This window comes from Vulpes lagopus, chromosome 12, assembly GCF_018345385.1.
Source record: "Vulpes lagopus strain Blue_001 chromosome 12, ASM1834538v1, whole genome shotgun sequence".
NCBI classification, from domain to species: Eukaryota; Metazoa; Chordata; class Mammalia; order Carnivora; family Canidae; genus Vulpes; species Vulpes lagopus.
Window position 1 is genome coordinate 60,401,096 of NC_054835.1, and position 19,586 is coordinate 60,420,681.

At 58.2% G+C, this 19,586-nt stretch overlaps 2 protein-coding genes and 3 non-coding genes across 5 annotated transcripts in view; 1 reads left to right on the forward strand and 4 right to left on the reverse strand.

Annotated features, from left to right (window-relative positions):
• Positions 1–1,227: 1,227 nt before the first annotated feature.
• TRNAQ-CUG lies at positions 1,228–1,299 on the reverse strand. Its single transcript has one exon. It is a non-coding gene; the product is annotated as a tRNA-Gln (tRNA).
• A 109-nt stretch (positions 1,300–1,408) lies between these two features.
• TRNAQ-CUG lies at positions 1,409–1,480 on the reverse strand. Its single transcript has one exon. It is a non-coding gene; the product is annotated as a tRNA-Gln (tRNA).
• Positions 1,481–1,577: 97 nt separating this feature from the next.
• On the reverse strand, positions 1,578–1,649 carry TRNAM-CAU. The gene has a single exon. It is a non-coding gene; the product is annotated as a tRNA-Met (tRNA).
• A 13,873-nt stretch (positions 1,650–15,522) lies between these two features.
• Positions 15,523–17,364, reverse strand: LOC121474036 (translation initiation factor IF-2-like). The gene is made up of 2 exons (XM_041726866.1): positions 16,518–17,364; positions 15,523–16,270 (listed from the first exon to the last, which is right to left on the reverse strand). Exons 1-2 carry the CDS (start codon positions 17,362–17,364, stop codon positions 16,191–16,193), a joined length of 927 nt encoding a protein of 308 aa, XP_041582800.1. The 3' UTR covers positions 15,523–16,190.
• The window catches only part of FOXK2 (forkhead box K2), a 72,312-nt gene continuing 70,088 nt past the window's right edge, over positions 17,363–19,586 (forward strand). Inside the window, exon 1 of the mRNA XM_041725192.1 lies at positions 17,363–17,775. Within this exon, the coding sequence (XP_041581126.1) occupies positions 17,363–17,775 (413 nt within the window). The remainder of the gene's footprint in view (positions 17,776–19,586) is intronic.

Sequence of the window (19,586 nt, forward strand, 5' to 3'; positions counted from 1 at the left end):
GTCCGTGAGGAGAGCAGGCCCCCCCGGCAGTTGGCAGCTCGCTCTGGGGAGGCGTTCCCGAGCAGCCGCGCACGGCAGCCCAGCGGACAAGTACGACCACCACGTTCTTTTTTTAGATTTTTATTCCTGAGAGACCCAGGCAGAGGGAGAAGCAGGCGCCCTGTGGGGAGCCCGACGTGGGGCTCGATCCCGGGATCCCGGGACCCCGGGGTCACAACCTGGGCCCAAGGCAGGCGCTCCACCGCTGAGCCACCGGGTGCCCCGGGAACAAGGTTCCTTATGACGTTTGCATCACGGGTGAACCACCTGCAGCACCTAACAGCTCCTGGGAGGACGATGGTTAAGCACTTTTGTATCCAAGCAGTCCTGCGCAGATGAGAAGCACCGCAGCATATCACGGGGAGTCCTCGGGCTAGGGGGGCGGGGGGTGAGTCTCCTCGGGGCCCCCACCTGGGCCCCAAACAGACCAGGGGAGGACGGGAAGGAGGCGGCCGAGGCCCAGGCCTGAAATCACTCTGGGGCAGCCGAGCTGGAATGCACCCGGGAAGCGGGGAGCAGCTCCTCGACGCTGAGGGCGGTTCTGCCCAGGTCTCGGGAGGCAGACACAGACTTAGGCTCCCCGCCCCTTACTGACCCTTCAATCCGCTCTAGCCAAGGAAGGCAGCGGTTCTGGCTGCGACATGACGCGCCCCTTGGTCTCCCCTTTTTAAAGCGGAGCTAGAGAGGACGTGGGTGTTAAAAAGACAGAGATAAGGAGGGCCCTGAGGTGCTCGCTCTGGGGAAGCAGCAGGAGCTCTGGGAGCCGCCCGTACGACCCAGCTCCACGGTCCTTGCCTGGAGGGCCCCTGGGGATGGGTGCCTGGGGTGGGAGCGGGGAGTCCGGGCACCTCAAAGGCAGGTTGGGAGAACCGGAGGTCTCAGAGTCAGCCCCCGCACCAGACCATGTTCTCTAAGACGCAGGCAGCCGAGCGCAGCGCGAGGGGGCCTGGCTGCCTAGACACACAAGGAATAGGTGGGGGATAGGTGGCCACGGAGGAGCCACTGGGGAAAAAAGGGGCTGCAGTCAGGCTCTCCACAGGAGCCCGAAAGAGGGGAACCCGATCTGGGAAGGTACGGACCGTCCTGGTGACGATCTGGGAAGGTATGGACCGTCCTGGTGACGGTGGCATCGCACACGACTGGGGACTGGGGGGGGGGGGGGTTGCACAAAAGGGCCACAGGTGAGGCAGGTTCTACCGAGACTTGAACTCGGATCGCTGGATTCAGAGTCCAGAGTGCTGACCATTACACCACAGAACCATAAGACACCAGGGCCACTGCGGCGTCACCCTTGGCCTGAGTGCACCTGGAAGAAGGGAAACCAAAGTGGGGATCAAAAGACAAGCCAGGGGAGGGAGACCAATTGTACAGGTCCCACCGAGACTTGAACTCGGATCGCTGGATTCAGAGTCCAGAGTGCTGACCATTACACCATGGGACCGGCTGCTGCCATGGATGCCACACACCCCGATGGGGCAGTGGAAGGGGCCCGGGAGCGACAGGAGGGCCTGCGGTACCACCAGGAAAAGAAGAGCAGGTAGCAGAGGATGGTTTCGATCCATCGACCTCTGGGTTATGGGCCCAGCACGCTCCCGCTGCGCCACTCTGCTGCTGCCGCCCGCCTGGGGCAGGTCCTTGGTCCCAGCCCCTCGAGGCCACCGGGAAGGCCATGGCAGCCCCCAGGGGCCGGCAGAGGGCACGGCCAGCGCCGCTCGTAAATTAACTGGACTTCTGCTTTCCCTGCTTCAGCCTCTTGAGGAAAGAAACTCGGAACCGTGTCCTCTCGGGCTGTTACACACAAACCCCGAGACGTCAGGAACCACCTTCCTGGCGCAGAGCGCCCGCGGCCCCCGGCAGAAACCATGCGAGTCCTGGTCACCGGGACGAGCTCTAGGTCACCCGCGGAGTGGAGTTTTCTGTCGATTCTACTACTCCTCTCGGTTTGCTTCTTTTCTGTGCCCAGTAAAGCGCTTTCTCCGACATAAAACCGCTTTTAAGCATTTTGACACCTTGCTGCTGTTTATAATCAAAAAAAATAAAAAACAAACCATAGAGCCCTGCCCTTTTTAAAAAAAAGATTTTATTTATTCCTGAGAGAGACAAAGAGAGGCCGAGACCCAGGCAGAGGGAGGAGCAGCTCCCTCCCTGCGGGGAGCGCGTGCGGCCTCGATCCCAGGACCCCGGGATCACGCCCTGGGCCGAAGGCCCAACCGCTGAGCCCCCCGGGGGGGCCCCCCAAGCCCTGCCCTTTCAAAGAGGTATGAGCTATTCCCCCAAGAACATTCTCAATAAAAATCCTTTGAGCAAAAATATCTTTCATGTTGAACCTCCTCAAGTAAAAAGCACGTAGGGCCCTTCCCGCGAGGCTGGCGGTCTCGTCTCAGGCAAGAGGCGCATCGGGAGGAAGCGGTGGGCGCAGGGCGGCGCGGAGCCCAGGGTGCAGGGACCCGCCGAGGGCCGAGGCACCGGGCAGCCGGGGCCGGGGCCGGAGGCGAGGAGGCCGGCCCGTCCCCCCCTCGCTCACCTCCCCGCGGGCACCTCCCCGGGCTGCACCCGGCTCGCCGCCCTCCGGCCCCTGCCGCCGGCCCGTGAGGATCTGGGGGCACCGAGGGCGGCCGGACCGGGGCCGCCAGGAGCAGGGCAGGGAGAGGCCTGGGGGCGGCGCCGGGCCCAGAGCCTGAGAGGGGCGGCCGCGGGCAGGGACGGCGCCCTGGATGCCGCCCACGGGCCGAGCCGAGACGTGCGGGTGGAGACGGAGAGGTGGCCGCGGGGACCCGCAGGCGCGGGGACTGGGACGGAGCCCGCGGGGGGCCGGAGGGGCACGAGATTCCCGCTCCTGAAAGAGCCAAAAGGGCTCCGCCCGGCGACACGGTCCCTACAGCCGCGTGTCAGGCCGCCTCGGGCCACGCAGCGAGGGGTGACGACCGGGACCCAACTGTCCGGGACACGGAGGGGGCTGGACGGCGGGGGGGAGACAGGGAAGGGGCTGGAGGGACACGGAGGGTGCGGGACCTGCGGGGGGGCAGGGAGGGTGCGGGACTTCCCCGCCACGCTGCCCGAGCTCCTCTCAGATGACCGAGGGGCCGACGGGAACCCGCAGGGCCGGCTGCGGGGTCGCGGGGGTCCCGGGGCGCCCTCCTGGTCCGTTCCCCGCAGCAGACCGGCGAGGCCGCGTCGGGCGCCGTCCCTCGGGCAGCGCGGCCGTCCGGGAGGGAGGGCACAGGCCGCGGGGCCGCCGCACGTCGCCCCGTCCCCGGGGAGGAGCACGGCCCGCGCAGCCCGGTCCGCCGCACGCAGGAGCCCTTTTGTTCCGCCCGCGCCCGTCCGAGCCCCCTGCCCCGCCCCCGCCCGTCGGCGGACCCGGCCTCGGCAGTCACGTGGGCGGCGGGTCACGTGCTCTCACTCCGCCCGCCTCGGGCGCCCTCGCGCTGCCGCCCCGCCCCTCGCCGGCGCCCCTACGTCGGCGCGTGCGCACTTGGCGAGGCGGGGCGCGTTCCCGGGGAGCCGGGGGCGGTGGGATCGCGGGGCGGTGGGATCGCGGGGCGGGGGGCCGTGGGGACTCGTCTGGTGACTTCGCCACCAGGGCAGCGTAGACTCTGCGCCCCCACCGTTACCGCCCCACCGACCCCTCGGGGCATGCCCGGCGGCGGTCAGGGTGGGGGTGTCACCCGCCCGCGGGTCGGGGTCGTTGTCAGGGAGGTCACCGGCCCGCGGGTCACGGGGGCGGGGCGGTCACCTGCCTGTGGGTCAGGCTCAGGGAGGTCACCCGCCCCTGGGTCAGGGTCAGGAAGGTCACCCGCCTGCAGGTCAGGGTCAGGGTGGGGGAGAGGCGGTCACCTGCCTGTGGGTCAGGGTCAGGGAGGTCATCCACCTGCAGGTCAGGGTCAGGGAGGTCACCCGCCTGCAGGTCAGGGTCAGGGAGGTCACCCGCCTGCAGGTCAGGGTCAGGGAGGTCACCCACCTGCAGGTCAGGGTCAGGGAGGTCACCCGCCTGCGGGTCAGGGTCAGGGAGCTCACCCACCTGCAGGTCAGGGAGGTCACCCGCCTGCGGGTCAGGGTCAGGGAGCTCACCCACCTGCGGGTCAGGGTCAGGGAGGACCTACACCAGCGCAGGACAGTGAGGTCACAGCCTGTGCCCGTCACAGCACTTTTCTATGAAAAATTGACAATTAGGCATGGAGGTGCGGTTGGCGGGGAAGAGAAGTGCCGACAAGCCCACGTCGCCCGGCTGCTGAGCGCGGCCGCCTTCGCGCAGTGAAACCTCTCCCCGACTCCCTGCCTGCCGCACCCCTTACTTATTTTCTTCTACGTGTTTTGATGATCTCGCTTCCTGACAAAGATTTGGTGACGTGCCGTTTTCATGGAGCAGATAGAACACAGGGTCGATCAAATTTTGCTTTTTTAAAGACTGTTAGTAGTTTAAGAAAAGATCGTCAGCTCTGCCTGCCTCTTGGCGGTGCGCCGGGCCGCCAGCACTGCTGTCCCGCGGCCAGGGCGCCTGCGGGAGCTGACGGTCCCCGACGGTCCCCAGGAGCTCCAGGCGCCTGGGCGCAGGGACTGGCCTGGGCTGTGCAGCGGCCTCGGTGTCGGGCTGGCCAGGGTTCCAGGTCGGACCAGGAAGGGAGGGAAGCCACTTCCCGCTGTGACTCCTGCCTCTTCACGAATCGGACTTCGTGCGTTCCGTGTTTGCGGGCCTGTGGAGTCTCGTGCCTGTGGCGGTTCTGAGGACGCGTCTGTGTTGAAACTAATTATAAGCAAACAATACAGGCGACCTGCGGCCTCGGAGCAAGCCCGTCAAGGCGATGTAGCTGTCTTCCTGTTAAAAGGACTTCTTTCGGGGGCATCCGGCAGGCTCAGTCACCGAAGCATGCAGCTCTTTGTCTTGGGGTTATAAATTCGGGACCCACATTAGGTGCAGAGATTACGTAAAATCTTTTAAATAGATGCAGGACAACTGAAAAAAAAAAACTCGAAATGTTTTGAGAAGCATCTCTTGCCGATTGTACGTTACCTTGATCTCTGTAAATGGGATCATGACCCAAAATGTGGATTTTTCCTTATATGTGATTGGGGGAATTCTCACTCATGGTAACAGGTGTAACGGAGGATCAGAGGACTCCACGAAGCCCACAGATCTCAAAGTCGGGGGCTCTGGGCCCCCGGGGCACCCTGCTGGCGGGCGGCATCCTGGCTTCCCGTCCGTTACCATCTTCCTTCTGCTTCTCTTTCCTTCTGCTTTTTTGCTTCCTGTTTAGGGGTGTCCTGGGTCTCAGAATACTTTCCATTTCTGTGTCATTTCCATTATCCATATTTTCTTAGCTATTCATGATTTTGACCATTAGTGTTTTTGGTTTCCACTGTGATACGCTTTTGATTTTTTTTGAATTGTCTACGAGACTTTTTGTTTCAGCTTCTCCTTTCTGTAACACATTTCCTTCCGGTCGTGTCTGGACTTCCTATGATCAGTAATTCTAAAGTGTCCAAAGTTAGTCTGAACTTAAGGCTAACAGGGCAGCTCAAAAGCATTTTGAAATTGCTCCTCGCGGCGTTGGGATCTGTGACGGTGTGATGGAGAAACTGCGCCCCCAGACGGGACTGTGCTGTGCGTGTGGAGTTGTGTCACTGGGACACACGTTTCTTTAGGCCCTTTGGCTGAGTCGCTACCAGTCCGAGAGTTATTTCTTCTGACACTTCCAGATTTGGGACAAGATGCTTCAGATATGCTAAGATTGGTGTGCGCTGTCTGGCGTCAGAGGCTGGCCTTCCTCCGCCGAGGGCTCGCTGGCAGTGCTGCTACGGGTGTGTCCCCAAGCACGGGCGTTCTGAAACACTAAGGGGGAGAAGCATTGGCTGGGACGGTGGGGGCCACTTGTGCAGAATATGTTCCCACGCGGGCGTGCTCCGGCCTGACCCGCATCCACACGGTGGGGCCTTAGCTCAGTTGGGACGCATGATGCTGGGGGGATGCTGCACTCTGCTGGTCAGTACCCCACACCTTCACAGCCTGTCCCCTCCCGACATGCTCCTGTGTGTGCGGCTGCAGGACAGGGCCCCCTGGGCAGCCTCTAGCCCGGTGAGCACCTGGGCAGCTGGGCAGCGCAGCTACGGGGATGTGCTGCAGACGCCAGGAGGCACCTCCGTCACGCAGGCCCCTGGGCAGGGCCGTGTTCGCCAGCCTCCCGGGGTTGGCCCTGCGTGGACGTCCCAGCTGAGCAGAGGACCTACCCCTGAGGTCGCCAGCTCTCCTCAGCCTGGGGTCCAGCCCCCCATGTGACCCCACACACAGGCTCACCTCCCCCGTCCTGGGTGCGAGTCCCCTCCCCACTGAGGCCCCGTCGGCACATACACACGCCCATCACTCTGGTCCTGAAAGCACCACCAGGGGCCAAGAGTCCCTTGCTCTGATCGTGGCCGGTCGGCCCAGGACACGATGCCGGGCGTCCCGGGCCTGGGGACCACAGTGCACCCCCTAATGCGGCTGCCGCACCCCGTGGTGGAAAGTGGGGCGACAGGAGCCCTCCTGCACGGCTGCTGGGAACACGGATCGGCGTGGCCCCCGGAGAACAGCTTGGCGGGTCCGGGGACCCCCGAGGTTCTCCGGGGAGCTCCGCTTCCTCCCCCGGGGAGTGCTGCTGGCGTCCCCGGGCCGTGGCATCTCGGGCACAGGCCTGCCCTGCCACTGGGTCTGACAGTGTCCCCTGGGGGTTGGCGGGAGCCCGCGCAGCCCAGAGCCTTGGAGACTCTTCTAGTCTCTCCACACTCTGCGTTCGCTCTCCGGCGTCAGAACTCCTCCTTGCCCGCTTTTGGAAACCGTGGGCTTCTCTCTCTGTGCCGCGGTCCTGGGGGCAGGGCCGCCCTGCCTCGGGCTTCCGGCTCCTGCAGGCAGCGCCGCGGCCTCCGTGAGCGCGAAATGGCCTCTGGGGTGCCGAGGCCTCCGGGTGCCTGTTGGCCAGGCGCGGGGGGCACCGGACGGTCGCCGCAGCTCTGCCTTGGGCTCAGGGCCCGGGGGCGGCCCCGCGCTGGGCTCCCCAACGAGCACCGGCTGCCGCGCACGCGCCCACGCAGCCAGGCCGCAGGCTGAGGACAGTCTCCGCACGGGCCACCGTGGGAATCAGTATGGTAAGGTCATCCCCAACTGCGCCCCAGGCGAGGGCGGTGTCGGGGGGCTGGCCCCTGGGGGGGCGCGGAGGGCAGGCGGCTGCTGCGGCTCCGGGCAGGAGGCGTGTGCGCTCAGACCCCCGCTTCCCCTCCCGGGAGCCGGCAGGTCCCTCTGCTGGGAAACCAGCGCCGGTTCGCTGTTTAATTTTTTAAAAGATTTTACTTATTTGTTTGACAGAGAGAGCGAGAGCGCACAAGCAGAGGCAGAGGCAGAGGGAGGAACAGAGCCGAGGCAGGACTCGATCCCAGGACCCGGGGCCACACCTGAGCCCAGGGCGCCCGCAGCTGTGCTTTCACTCCCGTCTGTCCCACAGTCTGTGTTTTGCACCTTGGAGGACACCAGCGTCGGCTCAGAGATTCAGAAAGGTGGCCCGGGGCGGAGGGGCCCTGGACCTTCGTGCTAGGGGGTCTGTGGCCGGCCGGCCGAGGGTTGCTGGGCACCGCGAGGGCCACGTGCTGCGTGCCTTCACTCCCACCCCGACCAGGCCATCTCTAGTGCTCTTGTCAAGCTCGTACATGTGGTTGGGGGGTGTGTGGGGCCACTCGTGTAGGGCCCGCCCGCCCCTGGTCACCTCCGGGGGGCACTGCCTTAACCAGGCAGGTAAACGCACGTAGCTCCACGACGTGTGCAGGACGCGCACCCCGGCACACCCGTCGAGCCTGCCCCTGGAGTACGCGGGGTGGGAACACGCCTTCCCCCATCTCAGGAGCTCCTGGGGGTCGTCTGCGGAGAAGAGACTTGGGTGAAGGAGGCCTTAGAAACACACACTTTCAGGTCCACTTAATATCAATAATTTAATGATTTTCTTTTAAAAGTTGGTATCATCAGATTCATCTCTAAAGCTCTCATTTGTTTAGGATGAAGTTCAGTTAGAGATGGATGTGTTATTCATCTATAAAGCTCTCTCCTAAACTCGGATGGGATTTAAAACTTACCAATTTTTACCTTCTAAGTGATCTAATTATGTGTTCCAACCTTAATCAAAATGTAATTTTAAATTGAAATGGCAAAGTAAGACATTAATTTTTAAATGGAAAAGGACAGAATCCTAAGAAATGGGAGTAGCTCCTGGTAGCAGTTGGTGAATATGGCCGTGGACTCTGTTGGTGACCAGGCGGCCGGTCGGCCTTGTCCACAGCTGAGCACCCACCGTCCACTTCTTCCCCAGGAGATATGCCACCGGCCAATGCGGGTGGCCGTGGACGTGTCCGTGGATCCTCTGTTCGCCCGCAGGGCAGGGACGGACAGCTGTGCGCCGGCGCGTTCTAGCTCGGCGACTGCCCGGTCAGAGGCCTGTACACCTTGCACCTTGCTGGCTCCTAATTACCTTTCTGTGGAAACTCAGAACACTTCCCGCAGTCCGCTCGGGACGCAGCCCGGAGGCACGCGTGAGAGGCGGCACCGGTGACTGCGGCCGGGCCTCGGGGGGCAGCCCTGCCTCACTGGCCACTCCGTCGCGTGGATGCGCCGTGGTTGGTTTACTTACTTGTCGAAGACACTGGGGCTGTTTCAGGCTTTTTGTTTGTTTTTAAAGATTTATTTACTTATTTGAGAGAGAGCGAGTGGAGGGAAGGGAGAAGGAGAGAGGCCCAAGCTGACTCCCCGCCGAGTGCGGAGCCCCATGCGGGGCTCGACCCCACGACCCTGAGATCACGACCTGAGCTGACATCAGCGGCTGGACACTTGACCGATGAGCCACCCAGGTGCCCCGGGCTGCTTCAGTTTTGATTATTTTGCATAAAGCTGCCCTGAAGACTCCCGTCGCAGCCATCCTGTAGGCACGGGCTTTGCTTTCTCGTGGGGAAGTACCTGGGAGCCGGACGGCTGGGTTGTGTAGCGTCACAAGGAAGCTGCCAAACTGCTTCCCACCGTGGTCGCCCCGTGCTGCGTCCCGCCGACCCCGTGTGAGAGCTGCAGTTGCTGCACATCGTCATCTGCACCTGTGGACGGTGGACTTAGTAACGTTAGCCGTCCTGCCCATGTCTGTGGTTTCAATTTGCATTTCCCTGATGACTAATGATGCTGCACACTTTTAACACACTTACTGGCCATTCATACTCATGAAGTCGCTGCTCAAGCCTCTTGCCTATTTTATAAAATTTAGCATTTATTTTTAAATATTTTATTTATTTATTCATGAGAGACACAGAGAGAGAGAGAGAGGCAGAGACACAGGCAGAGGGAGACGCAGGCTCCATGTGGGGAGCCTGATGCAGGACTCGATCCCAGGACCTTGCGGTCACGCCCTGAGCCGAAGGCAGACGCTCCACCACCGAGCCACCCAGGTGCCCCCAATTTTCATAATCATATGGAAATGCATAAGATTGGGACGCCTGGGTGGCTCGGTGGTGGAGCGTCTGCCTTCGGCTCAGGGCGTGATCCCAGGATCCCAGGATCGAGTCCCACGTCGGGCTCCCTGCATGGAGCCTGCTTCTCCCTCTGCCTGGGTCTCTGCCTATCTCTCTCTGTGTCTCTCATGAATAAATAAATATAATCTTAAAAAGAAAAAAAAGAAGAAGAAAATTGGATTGTCAATTTCTACAAAAAAAAAAAACAGCTGAGGTGTTTTTTTTAAATTTTTATTTATTTATGATAGTCACACACAGAAAGAGAGAGAGGCAGAGACACAGGCAGAGGGAGAAGCAGGCTCCGTGCACCGGGAGCCCAACGTGGGATTCGATCCCGGGTCTCCAGGATCGCGCCCTGGGCCAAAGGCAGGCGCTAAACCTGCACCACCCAGGGATCCGTAGCTGAGGTTTTGATCGGGATGATGCTTACTCTACAGATCCAACAGGGCAGAAGTTTAGCAAATCAATATTCAAGTATCTGTTGCTTTTGTTTAAGAATCTATACCAATATAGCTACTCCAACACTTGGGGTGAGCTCTATGTTGACAAGTACTTCTCCATATATATCATGACCGTGAAAAAATGATATTGGTTATTACGCTTATGGGCACCAAGAGACCGCCAGACTCCTGAACGGTCCACAAGAGGAGGTGCGTCAGTAAGCTTTTAAGGTCAGGTGGTTGTGATGTTGTGATTGTATCACAACTATTTGAAGCTCCATAATCATATAAATTAGGATTTCTTTATCAAGTAGACCTCAATTCAGTGCAGCAATGTGACAAATGTATGAAATACCTACTGCCTGCTGGGTGCTGTGCAGATGCTGATGGACAAACACACCTGCCCCTAAGCCCAGGGTGTTTAATCAACCACAACAGTTCATCCTCAGGAGGCTGGGTAGCAGAGAGCTCATGGTGATGATTTTTTACCATGTAGTACTGGTGTTTCTCAAAGAAGAAAACCAGAAAATGTGAAATTTGTCCTTTATTGAATATAGTACTTACATCCATGATAATACTCTTTAAATTTACAGCATAGGGGATCCCTGGGGGGCTCAGCAGTTTAGCGCCTGCCTTCGACCCAGGGCGTGATCCGTGGTCCTGGGATTGAGTCCCGCATGGGGCTCCCGGCAGGGAGCCTGCTTCTCCCTCTGCCTGTGTCTCTGCCTCTCTCTGTGTGTGTCTCTCATGAATAAATAAAAAAAATAAAAGTTTTTTTAAAAGATTTTATTTTTAAAAAATAATAAAAATAAAATATTTTATTTACTCATGAGAGAGAGAGAGAGCGCGCGCGCACGCGCTAAACCGCTGAGCCACCCAGGGATCCCCAAATAAAATCTTTTTTAAAAAAGAAAAGTATAAATGGAAGTCTCTGCAGCTGAGGAGATAGGACCTAACATCACAGAAACTAAGTAACCACGAGAGGAAGGCAGCAAGAAACATCACCAGCCCATCAGTTACTAAACGTCCAACAACTGTTACACACAGGTTACAACATCCTGGGGCCAGGAGCCCTGCACCTCATGAGTTTGCAAGTAGGTCCACTTACAGGTGGATTTTCCCCATACAATGGAGTAGCAATGTTTTTTGCTTTTTTGTGTTTTAGATTTTATTTTTACTTATACTTGAGAGACACACACAGAGAGGCAGAGACACAGGCCGAGGGAGAAGCCGGTTCCCTGCGGGGAGCCCGACACGGAACTCGATCCCGGAACCCTGGGGTCACGCCCTGAGCCAAAGGCAGAGGCTCCACTGCTGAGCCACCCAAGCGTCCCACCACCTTGTGTTCTCTTATGATTTCACCAGCTTCTTAGTCTTGCTTATTTTCTTTGGTGAGGATACAGTACACAAAACATTTAACGTACAACATGTTGTTAATCAACTGCTATTGGTAGGCTTCCGAGCGACGGTGGCCTCGTAGTACGGTTTGCAGGGAGTCAGGTAGTACCCAGTACTGGCTGTGCTGGGAGCTGTGCCCTGGCCTTCGAGTTGTTCAGGTGCCCCGTGTGTGTACGACGTCAGGAGGCGACTGGATTGGTGGGTGACGCCGCTCGGGAGCAGTGGGAGGACGAGGCCATTTGGGCGAGAGCTGGCCACGGGGTCTCTGCGGGAAGTGGCCTCTGCTGGGTGTGGCGCTCTCCCGGGGACGGCGTTGCAGTTCGGGGAGGAATGCTGAGGCGTGGGGTGTATCCTTAGGGCACAGGCTTCCAAGCGCAGGGTGCACGCGTTTGTTAAATGAGACCACCGCAGAGCTGGACGGTGCCCTGAATTTCTGTTTTGTAGGAACTACGGCAATTCACGATTGCAACGTACCAAGCACCCCTTGTCGCCGTGAGCGGCCCGTAGCGGCGGCCTGCCCCTCGGCTCTCCAGGGAGGTGGTGGAGGGCCCGCCAGGCTGTGCCCCCCGTGGCCCAGGGGATCCGGGGCGAGCGGCCTCCCTGTCCCCCGCGGCCCAGGGTGATGTGCCGGCCGCGGAGCATCTGTCAGGTGCACGTGGGGCGTAAGGACGGCCTGAGTCAGGATCCACGAGTCCTTTCAGCACCTGGCACGCCGCACACACACACTTCTGACGGCGCCTCCTCCAGCAGAGCCTGCCCGATGGTAACTTGGGACGGGCCAGGCCTCCTTTGCTGTCCTTTCCGTCTGGACTTCTCCGCTGGCCCCCTCGAGTAACTACATAGTGTTAACATCTTGAGCTGCATCTGTGGGTTCTTCCCTCATTTCGGTTCTGTCAAGTTTTGCTTTGAACACTTGGAAGTTGTTTCTGTTTTTTTGTTTGTTTGTTTTTAAAGATTTCATCTAAGTCATCTCCACACCCAGTGTAGGGATCCAAGCCCACAACCCCAACATCCAGAGCCGCACACTCCACTGACCGAGCCTGCGGGCGCCCTGGGAGTTCGGTTCTGACACGCGCTTGGGATTCTTGCACGTTCCTGCTGAGCTGACCCTGTCCCTTAACGGTCCCGACAGGGTGTGGCCTCGTCTCATGTCGGTGTCACCGGCGATCACAGGATGTGTGTCTGGGTGATGCTTCTTGTTCCATCCTCGTATCTTTGGTTTGTCTTGGTCTTTAGATCGAAAGCGTGTTTTGTAAAGTCATTATTCAAAGTTTCTGGCTCTAATTGCAGTGGTCCAGGCATTTACATTTAATGTGATTGACCCAGTTGAGTTTATTTATTTTTTTAAACCATTTTATTTTTTATTTATTTATTTATTATTTTTTTATATTTATGATAGTCACAGAGAGAGAGAGAGAGAGAGAGAGAGAGAGAGGCAGAGACACAGGCATAGGGAGAAGCAGGCTCCATGCACCGGGAGTCTGACGTGGGATTCGATCCCAGGTCTCCAGGATGGCGCGCTGGGCCAAAGGCAGGCGCCAAACCGCTGCGCCACCCAGGGATCCCCCCAGTTGGGTTTAAAGCCACTCCCTTGCTCTGTATTTGTTGCGTCTATTCTTTCTTGCTCGCTATTGGACTATTCATAATTCCATTCATCTCCTCTACTGTATTTTTAATATGTAGCTATTACCGGGCCTCATATGTGATATATGCATTTATACTTACTGCTGAGCTGGGAATTACAGTTCACTTTGAAATCGTACAGCGTTCGACCGACCATGCAACAGTGAAATAACACCGACCTGCCTCCTAACCTTTTGTTCTCCTGCGACCTTTTTATTTCTGAGGGTTGCATTGCCTGCCCTGGTAGCCAGTAGCCACCTGTGGCTAGCTAAACGTCAAGTTACATTAATTATAACCACGTACAACTTTACAGTTCAGCTCCTCATTCACGCCAGCCACACTGGAAGCGCACGCGAGGCCTCTGCGGCGGCGGCTCCTGTACGGGACGTGTCCTGGTGTGGCTCGGAACTGCACACCATTGCTCTAAAACCCACAACACGTGACTTTACAATCTGCTTTGAGCAGTCATCTGATAATCTTTTCAAGAAATTATTTTGAATGTCTCTTTTTTAAAAGACTTTTAAATTTTTATTTATGAGAGAGAGAGAAAGAGACACAGAGAGAGGCAGAGACAGGCTCCATGCAGGGAGCCTGACATGGGACTCGATCCCGGGACTCCAGGATTACACCTTGGGCTGAAGGCAGGCGCCAAACCGCTCAGCCACCCAGGGATCCCTTGAATGTCTCTTTTTTTTTTTTTTAATTTTTATTTATTTATGATAGTCACAGAGAGAGAGAGAGAGAGAGAGAGAGAGAGAGGCAGAAACACAGGCAGAGGGAGAAGCAGGCTCCATGCACCGGGAGCCCGACGTGGGATTCGATCCCGGGTCTCCAGGATCGCGCCCTGGGCCAAAGGCAGGCGCCAAACCACTGCGCCACCCAGGGATCCCCCTTGAATGTCTCTTATAGTCACCCGTGTCATCCTGTTCAGGTGTCCTTCATTCCTTAGGGCAGATCTGGGATTCCACGGGGGTCGCTTTCCTCAGGCCTGAAGAACGTCAGTATTTTTCTGAAGGCCAGGTCTTCTGGTGACAGTGTTCTTTTGTTTATCTGAAATCCTTCCTTTTTTTTTTTTTTTTAAGATTTTATTTATTTATTTGAGAGAGAACAAGTGAGCACGAGGGAGGGCAGAGGGGGAGGGAGAAGCAGGCTCCCGCTGAGCAGGGACCCCCATGTAGGACTCAACCCCAGGACCCTGAGGTCATGATCTGAACCAAAGGCAGATGCTTCACCCACTGAGCCACCCAGGTGCCCCTGAAATGCCTTTTACTACAGATGTTAAAAGTTAAATACATCCTTAATTTTTGAAGGATATTTTTGTTAGGTATTAAGTACTAGTCCCAAGGACCGTGTGACCGCTAGCATTTTGCAAGTGCCACCTGTTGGTTTCCGGGGCCCGCTGCTTTTGAGAAGTCATTCTCAATGAAGTTTCCCTGAACGTAATAAGTCTCTTAAATATTTGTCCTCTTTTAGGGATGCCTGGGTGGCGCAGCCGGTTGAGCATCCAAATCCTGGTTTCAGCTCAGGTCATCACCTCAGGTTGTGAACTCCAGTCGTGAGATTGAGCCCCACATCCTGCTTCACACTCAGCAGGGGGCCTGCTTGGGATTCTCCCTCTCCCTGCCCTCTGCCCTCCCCCATGTGCTCTCTCTCTATAATAAATAAATAAAACTTTAAAAAATATTTTTTCTCCTTTTAGGACTTTTTAAAAATAATTTTAAAAAAGATTTTATTCATTTATTCATGAGATACACACACACAGAGAGAGAGAGAGAGAGAGAGAGAGGCAGAGGGAGAAGCAGGCTCCATGCAGGGAGCGGGATGTGGGAATTGATCCCAGGACCCCGGGGTCACGCCCTGAGCCAAAGGCAGATGCTCAACCACGGAGTCACCAGGCTGCCCTCCTTTGATGACTTTTATTTTTACCTTTGGAAGTTGGACCATGATATGCCTCCAAGTGTTTTTTGTTGAATTTGTCCTCGTTGGGGTTTGCTAAATTCTCGGGATTTGTAGGTCAGTGTACTCTTACAAATTTGTAAAATTCTTACACATTCTCTTTTCAAATATTTCTACTGCTCCAATTTCTTTTCCCTTCCTTCTAGACATCCAACTTCACTTCACACACACTGGACCGTTTGATCTTGTCCCATAGGTCTCTAACATTCCTCTCTGTTATTTTTTTTCTCATCCTATTTTTTTTTTTTTTCTGTTTTCGGATGATTTCTACTGATGAAACTTTGAGTTGAAAAATCCTCTTTAGGGATCCCTGGGTGGCGCAGCGGTTTGGCGCCTGCCTTTGGCCCAGGGCGCGATCCTGGAGACTCGGGATCGAATCCCACGTCGGGCTCCCGGTGCATGGAGCCTGCTTCTCCCTCTGCCTGTGTCTCTGCCTCTCTCTCTCTCTCACTGTGTGCCTATCATAAGTAAATAAAATAAAATAAAAAAAAAATCCTCTTTAGTGTGTCCATTCTGGTGTTCAGAAAATTTAATGAGCTCTTCATTTGAAATATTCTGCTTTATCTTTACTCCTGGTGTGTAGCCCTTATTCCTAGGGCGTGGTGTTTGTGGTGTTTCAGTGCTGCTTTGGCTGCACCAAGACCCAGCGTCTCCCAGTCCCACAAGGTTTCAACCCTCACGTACCACCTGCAACTAGAAGAGGGTCAAAGAACAGTGTTAGGTCACTCTAATGAAACTTCTAGTTATGTTTACTTATGTGCATACAGTTATGAAAAATAGGGAATACTGGTTCTGTGCCCTGCCTCACTCCAGCAATTCTCATCACTGGATATATGAACTAGGTGTTGAGGGAGAAAAAAAGCCCTGGACTAGGTGTTGGGGGAGTGGGGGAAAGCCCTGGAAAAAAGCCCATATTATTAAGAGATAAATCTCCAATATACTCGTTTTTAGTCTTTTTTCCTTTTTTAGAGATTTTGTTTATTCATGAGAGACAGAGAGACAGAGAGGCAGAGGGAGAAGCAGGCTCCACGCAGGAGCCCGATGTGGGGCTGGATCCCAGATCCCGGGATCACGTCCGGAGCTGAAGGCAGACGCTCAACCCCTGAGCCACCCGGGCGTCCGTCGTTGTTTGTCTTGATCAAAACCGACATATGCACCGATATTGCTCCCCTCCATTGGGTGGACAGTAGTCGTGGCTCAGCACCTGCTGCTCTTCGGCGTCCGCACTTACTCCAGGTGTGCGCCTGCATAAGCACCTGCTCTCTTCTGCCCCTGCGTCTGGCCTAGCCTGGATGCTCGGCGCACACCTGAATGGAAGAACAAGTCTTGGTCAGGCTGGGTCCGCGTGTGCCTTGCACCTCCCCGACCTCGCGGGCGTCCTCCGGTGCTGCCTGCGCCCCGCGCCGAGCCGTCCCGCATGGCGCCCTCGGGTCCTCCTCCTCGCACGCAGGCCGATGGCTCCGAGCAGCCTCTGACCTGGCGCCGAGTGTCCCCGCACCGGGGTGGGGGTGGGGGTGGGGGTGGGGGCTCTTCTCAGGACCGTGCGGCCCCTACCAGTGCTGCGCGGCATGACCCGGCTTTTCGTCGCGGGGCGTGTGACCACGTGCAAGGACGCCGCGGACACGCATCCGTGCGGGGCCCCAGCACCTCCCCTCGGCGCGACGCTGGGTTTGAGGCTCACGCGTGCCGCCGCCGCGTGGGGCGCTCCGCGGGCCTGTGCGCGTCCGCGAAGCGCACGTCGGGGCAGGCCGCCTGCCTGTTTGTTGCCTGAAAGTCGGGCTTTTCCAGCGACCCGCACCCCGACCGCGGGGCTTGACCTCCAGCGGCCGGACAGGCGCCCCCGCAGCTCGCCCGCGACCGGAGGCTCCCGCTTGCCGCTTCCACACTCCGACCTCGTGTACTGAGCCGTGGGCGCGGGCCCGCGGGGGCAAGTCGGCGCTCCGCGGCGGGGGGGGGTCCGCGGTGCCACCCGCGGGCGTCGGGCAGCTCCGTGTGCCGGGAGCGCCCCTCCCCGTCCCCGCCCCGCCCCCGCGCGCCACCCGGGCCGCCGCCCCGCCGCGACCTCGACCCGCGGCCAGCCCCCCGCAGCCCCGCGCCGGCCGCGCTCCGCCCCGGGTTTTCCAGGCCGCTGGGGCCGCGCCTGCGCCGTGCGCCGCGGAGGACGTGCGGGCTCCCGGGCGGCGTGCGTGCCCATTGGCCGGCCGCGGTAGCCCCACTGCTGCGCGCGCGCCCATTGGCCCGCGCGGCCGTCCGTCAGCGGCGCCCGCCGGCTCGCAGCGCGCCGCGCGTGTCCCGCCCCTCGCCGCCGCTCGTCGCTCGCCGGCCGGCGGCCTCGCGCGGCCCTCAGCTCCGTGGCGGCGGCGGCGGCGGCGGAAGGCGGCCCGGGCCCTCGCAGGCCCATGGCGGCGGCCGCGGCGCTCCCGGGCGCGGGCGGGCCTCCCGCGGGCGGCGGGGCCGGGGGCGGCGGGGGCGCGGGCGGCGGGTCCCCGCCGGGCGGCTGGGCCGTGGCGCGCCTCGAGGGCCGCGAGTTCGAGTACCTGATGAAGAAGCGCTCGGTGACCATCGGGCGCAACTCGTCGCAGGGCTCGGTGGACGTGAGCATGGGCCACTCGAGCTTCATCTCGCGGCGCCACCTCGAGATCTTCACGCCCCCGGGCGGCGGCGGCCATGGCGGGGCGGCCCCGGAGCCGTCGGCGCAGCCCGGGCCCGACGCGGGCGGCGACTTCTACCTGCGCTGCCTCGGCAAGAACGGCGTGTTCGTGGACGGCGTGTTCCAGAGGCGCGGGGCGCCGCCGCTGCAGCTGCCGCGCGTGTGAGTGGGCCCGGGCCGCAGCGCCCCCGTGACCCCCGTGACCCCCCACGGCCCCGCGCGTGGGCCGGCGCGCCTTCCCGGGACCCCCGCCTCGTTGGCAGCCCCCCCGTGCGCGCCCCGGCCGCGACCCGAAACCTCCGTTTCCTTGACTCAGAATCCGAATCCCCCCCGATGGCCGCCCGGAGACTTCCTTTCCGCGCTGAGGTGCCTGAGGAGATGTGCTCTGGGCCGCAGGGACTCCCCTGCCGCCGTGGGGGTAGCGGCCCCACACGTCGCAGACGCCTCCCGACACGCTCTAGAGTCTGCACCTAGAAATTTGGGGAAAACTGGGCACTTCCCAGCACGTCTCTGCTTTCAGGCCGTCGAGGAGCTGGGACCTGTTAGGAGGGGGCGCGGCCGTCAGGGGGGCTCCCCCGGGGGCAGTCGGGTCGCGGCCCGGCCATTCCGCTTGCGCCTCTGGTTCTGTGAAGTTGCCGTTTACTTTGTTTGCAAAAAAACAAAACAAAACGACCAAGGCTGCTGTCTAGGAAATGCTAATTACTCCTCAGGGGCTACTTTCTAGATCGTTGCAAATGCGGCCTTTGTCCACAAACACGTTTTTAACCGCTTTCAGTTTCTGGGGATGCTGATAAGAGCTGTTGCTTTTCCTTAATTCCCTGATTTTCGTACGTGGCGGGCTGTGCTCCGGTGCTCGGGCGGCCGGAAAGCTGCGCCCGCCGCTCCCAGGCCCACTGAGGCCTCGCCGGGCGGGTGGCAGGGCTGCGGGGTGTGCGCCGCAGCCGCTGTCCGACCCCACACTTGGTCGTTGACAGACAACTTGGTGTCGCGGCAAAGGATTTTGTGTCTTTGCTCTGAGGGTCTTGAAGTTCTTAGGGGAAGTTCTCTGATTGTCATGGGCCAGGCCTGTTCGTGTTGACACGCCAAGGACGCGAGGTTGGCTGTTGGTGAGGGAGCAGAAATCAGACCCCCTTTGAGGGGTACGGTGAGCCCTGAAGAAGGGCTGAGCACGGGCAGAGCCGCTGAGAAGGTCCGGGGCTGCCAAGGCTTCCACGAGCCCTGCGCTTCTTAGGGACCCAGGGATTCTTTTTCACAGAAGGATTTTGACGTTGTTAGAGCGTGAAGTGCGTGGGTAACTGGTAGGACTTTGGAGCACCTCTCTTTCCTGCATGTCTGCTGTAGAGGGGTTAACAGATACAGGTGCATGAAAGAAACAGTGAAAAGACAGTTGGTACTAGTAAAACATAGTTAAGAGACGTTTTAAAAATCTCCTCCTTGAAACTAAAGTTGGTTTTACAAGTTCTAAGTTTATTTTTTTATTTTTATTTTTTTTTTCAAGTTCTAAGTTTAAAAAGTCAAGTCGCCTAAGTTTAAAAGCTTGTGTGATTTAGAGGCGTTATGCAGATGTGTCCGCCGAATTGAAAATCCCCATACAAATTTTAAAAAGGCGCGATCCATGGTTGGTCTCTGATTTGAATGACAGTGATTTTTAAGTCCAATTCCGATTTTAGAGAGAATTTGTATTTGTAGTTAGTATTTGTATTTGCTAGAAATTTACATGCAGAAAACTTGCAAAGTGCATAAGTAGTTTGGGCTTGGAGTACGGTTCATCGTTTTATTAAAATACCAAATGTACTAATTTAAGGGGAAGAGAAAGATGAGGATCATGATCTTGTGTGTTGGGTGTTGTATTTTAAACGGTTGGGGTAAGGTCTGAATACAAATGGTTTCTCCATGATGATTGGTGGGCCCAGCTGGAGTCCTCAAGTGTGTGAGCATGCACATGACTGCAGGGTGTGTGGTTTCCAGAAAAC

Coding starts and splice junctions, on each gene's coding strand:
- LOC121474036 (XM_041726866.1), bottom strand. CDS start 17,364: ATGGGCCTGCGAGGGCCCGGGCCGCCTTCCGCCGCCGCCGCCGCCGCC. Junction 16,271..16,517: donor GGTCATGCCGCGCAGCACTG/GTAGGGGCCGCA, acceptor TCTTCCATTCAG/GTGTGCGCCGAGCATCCAGG.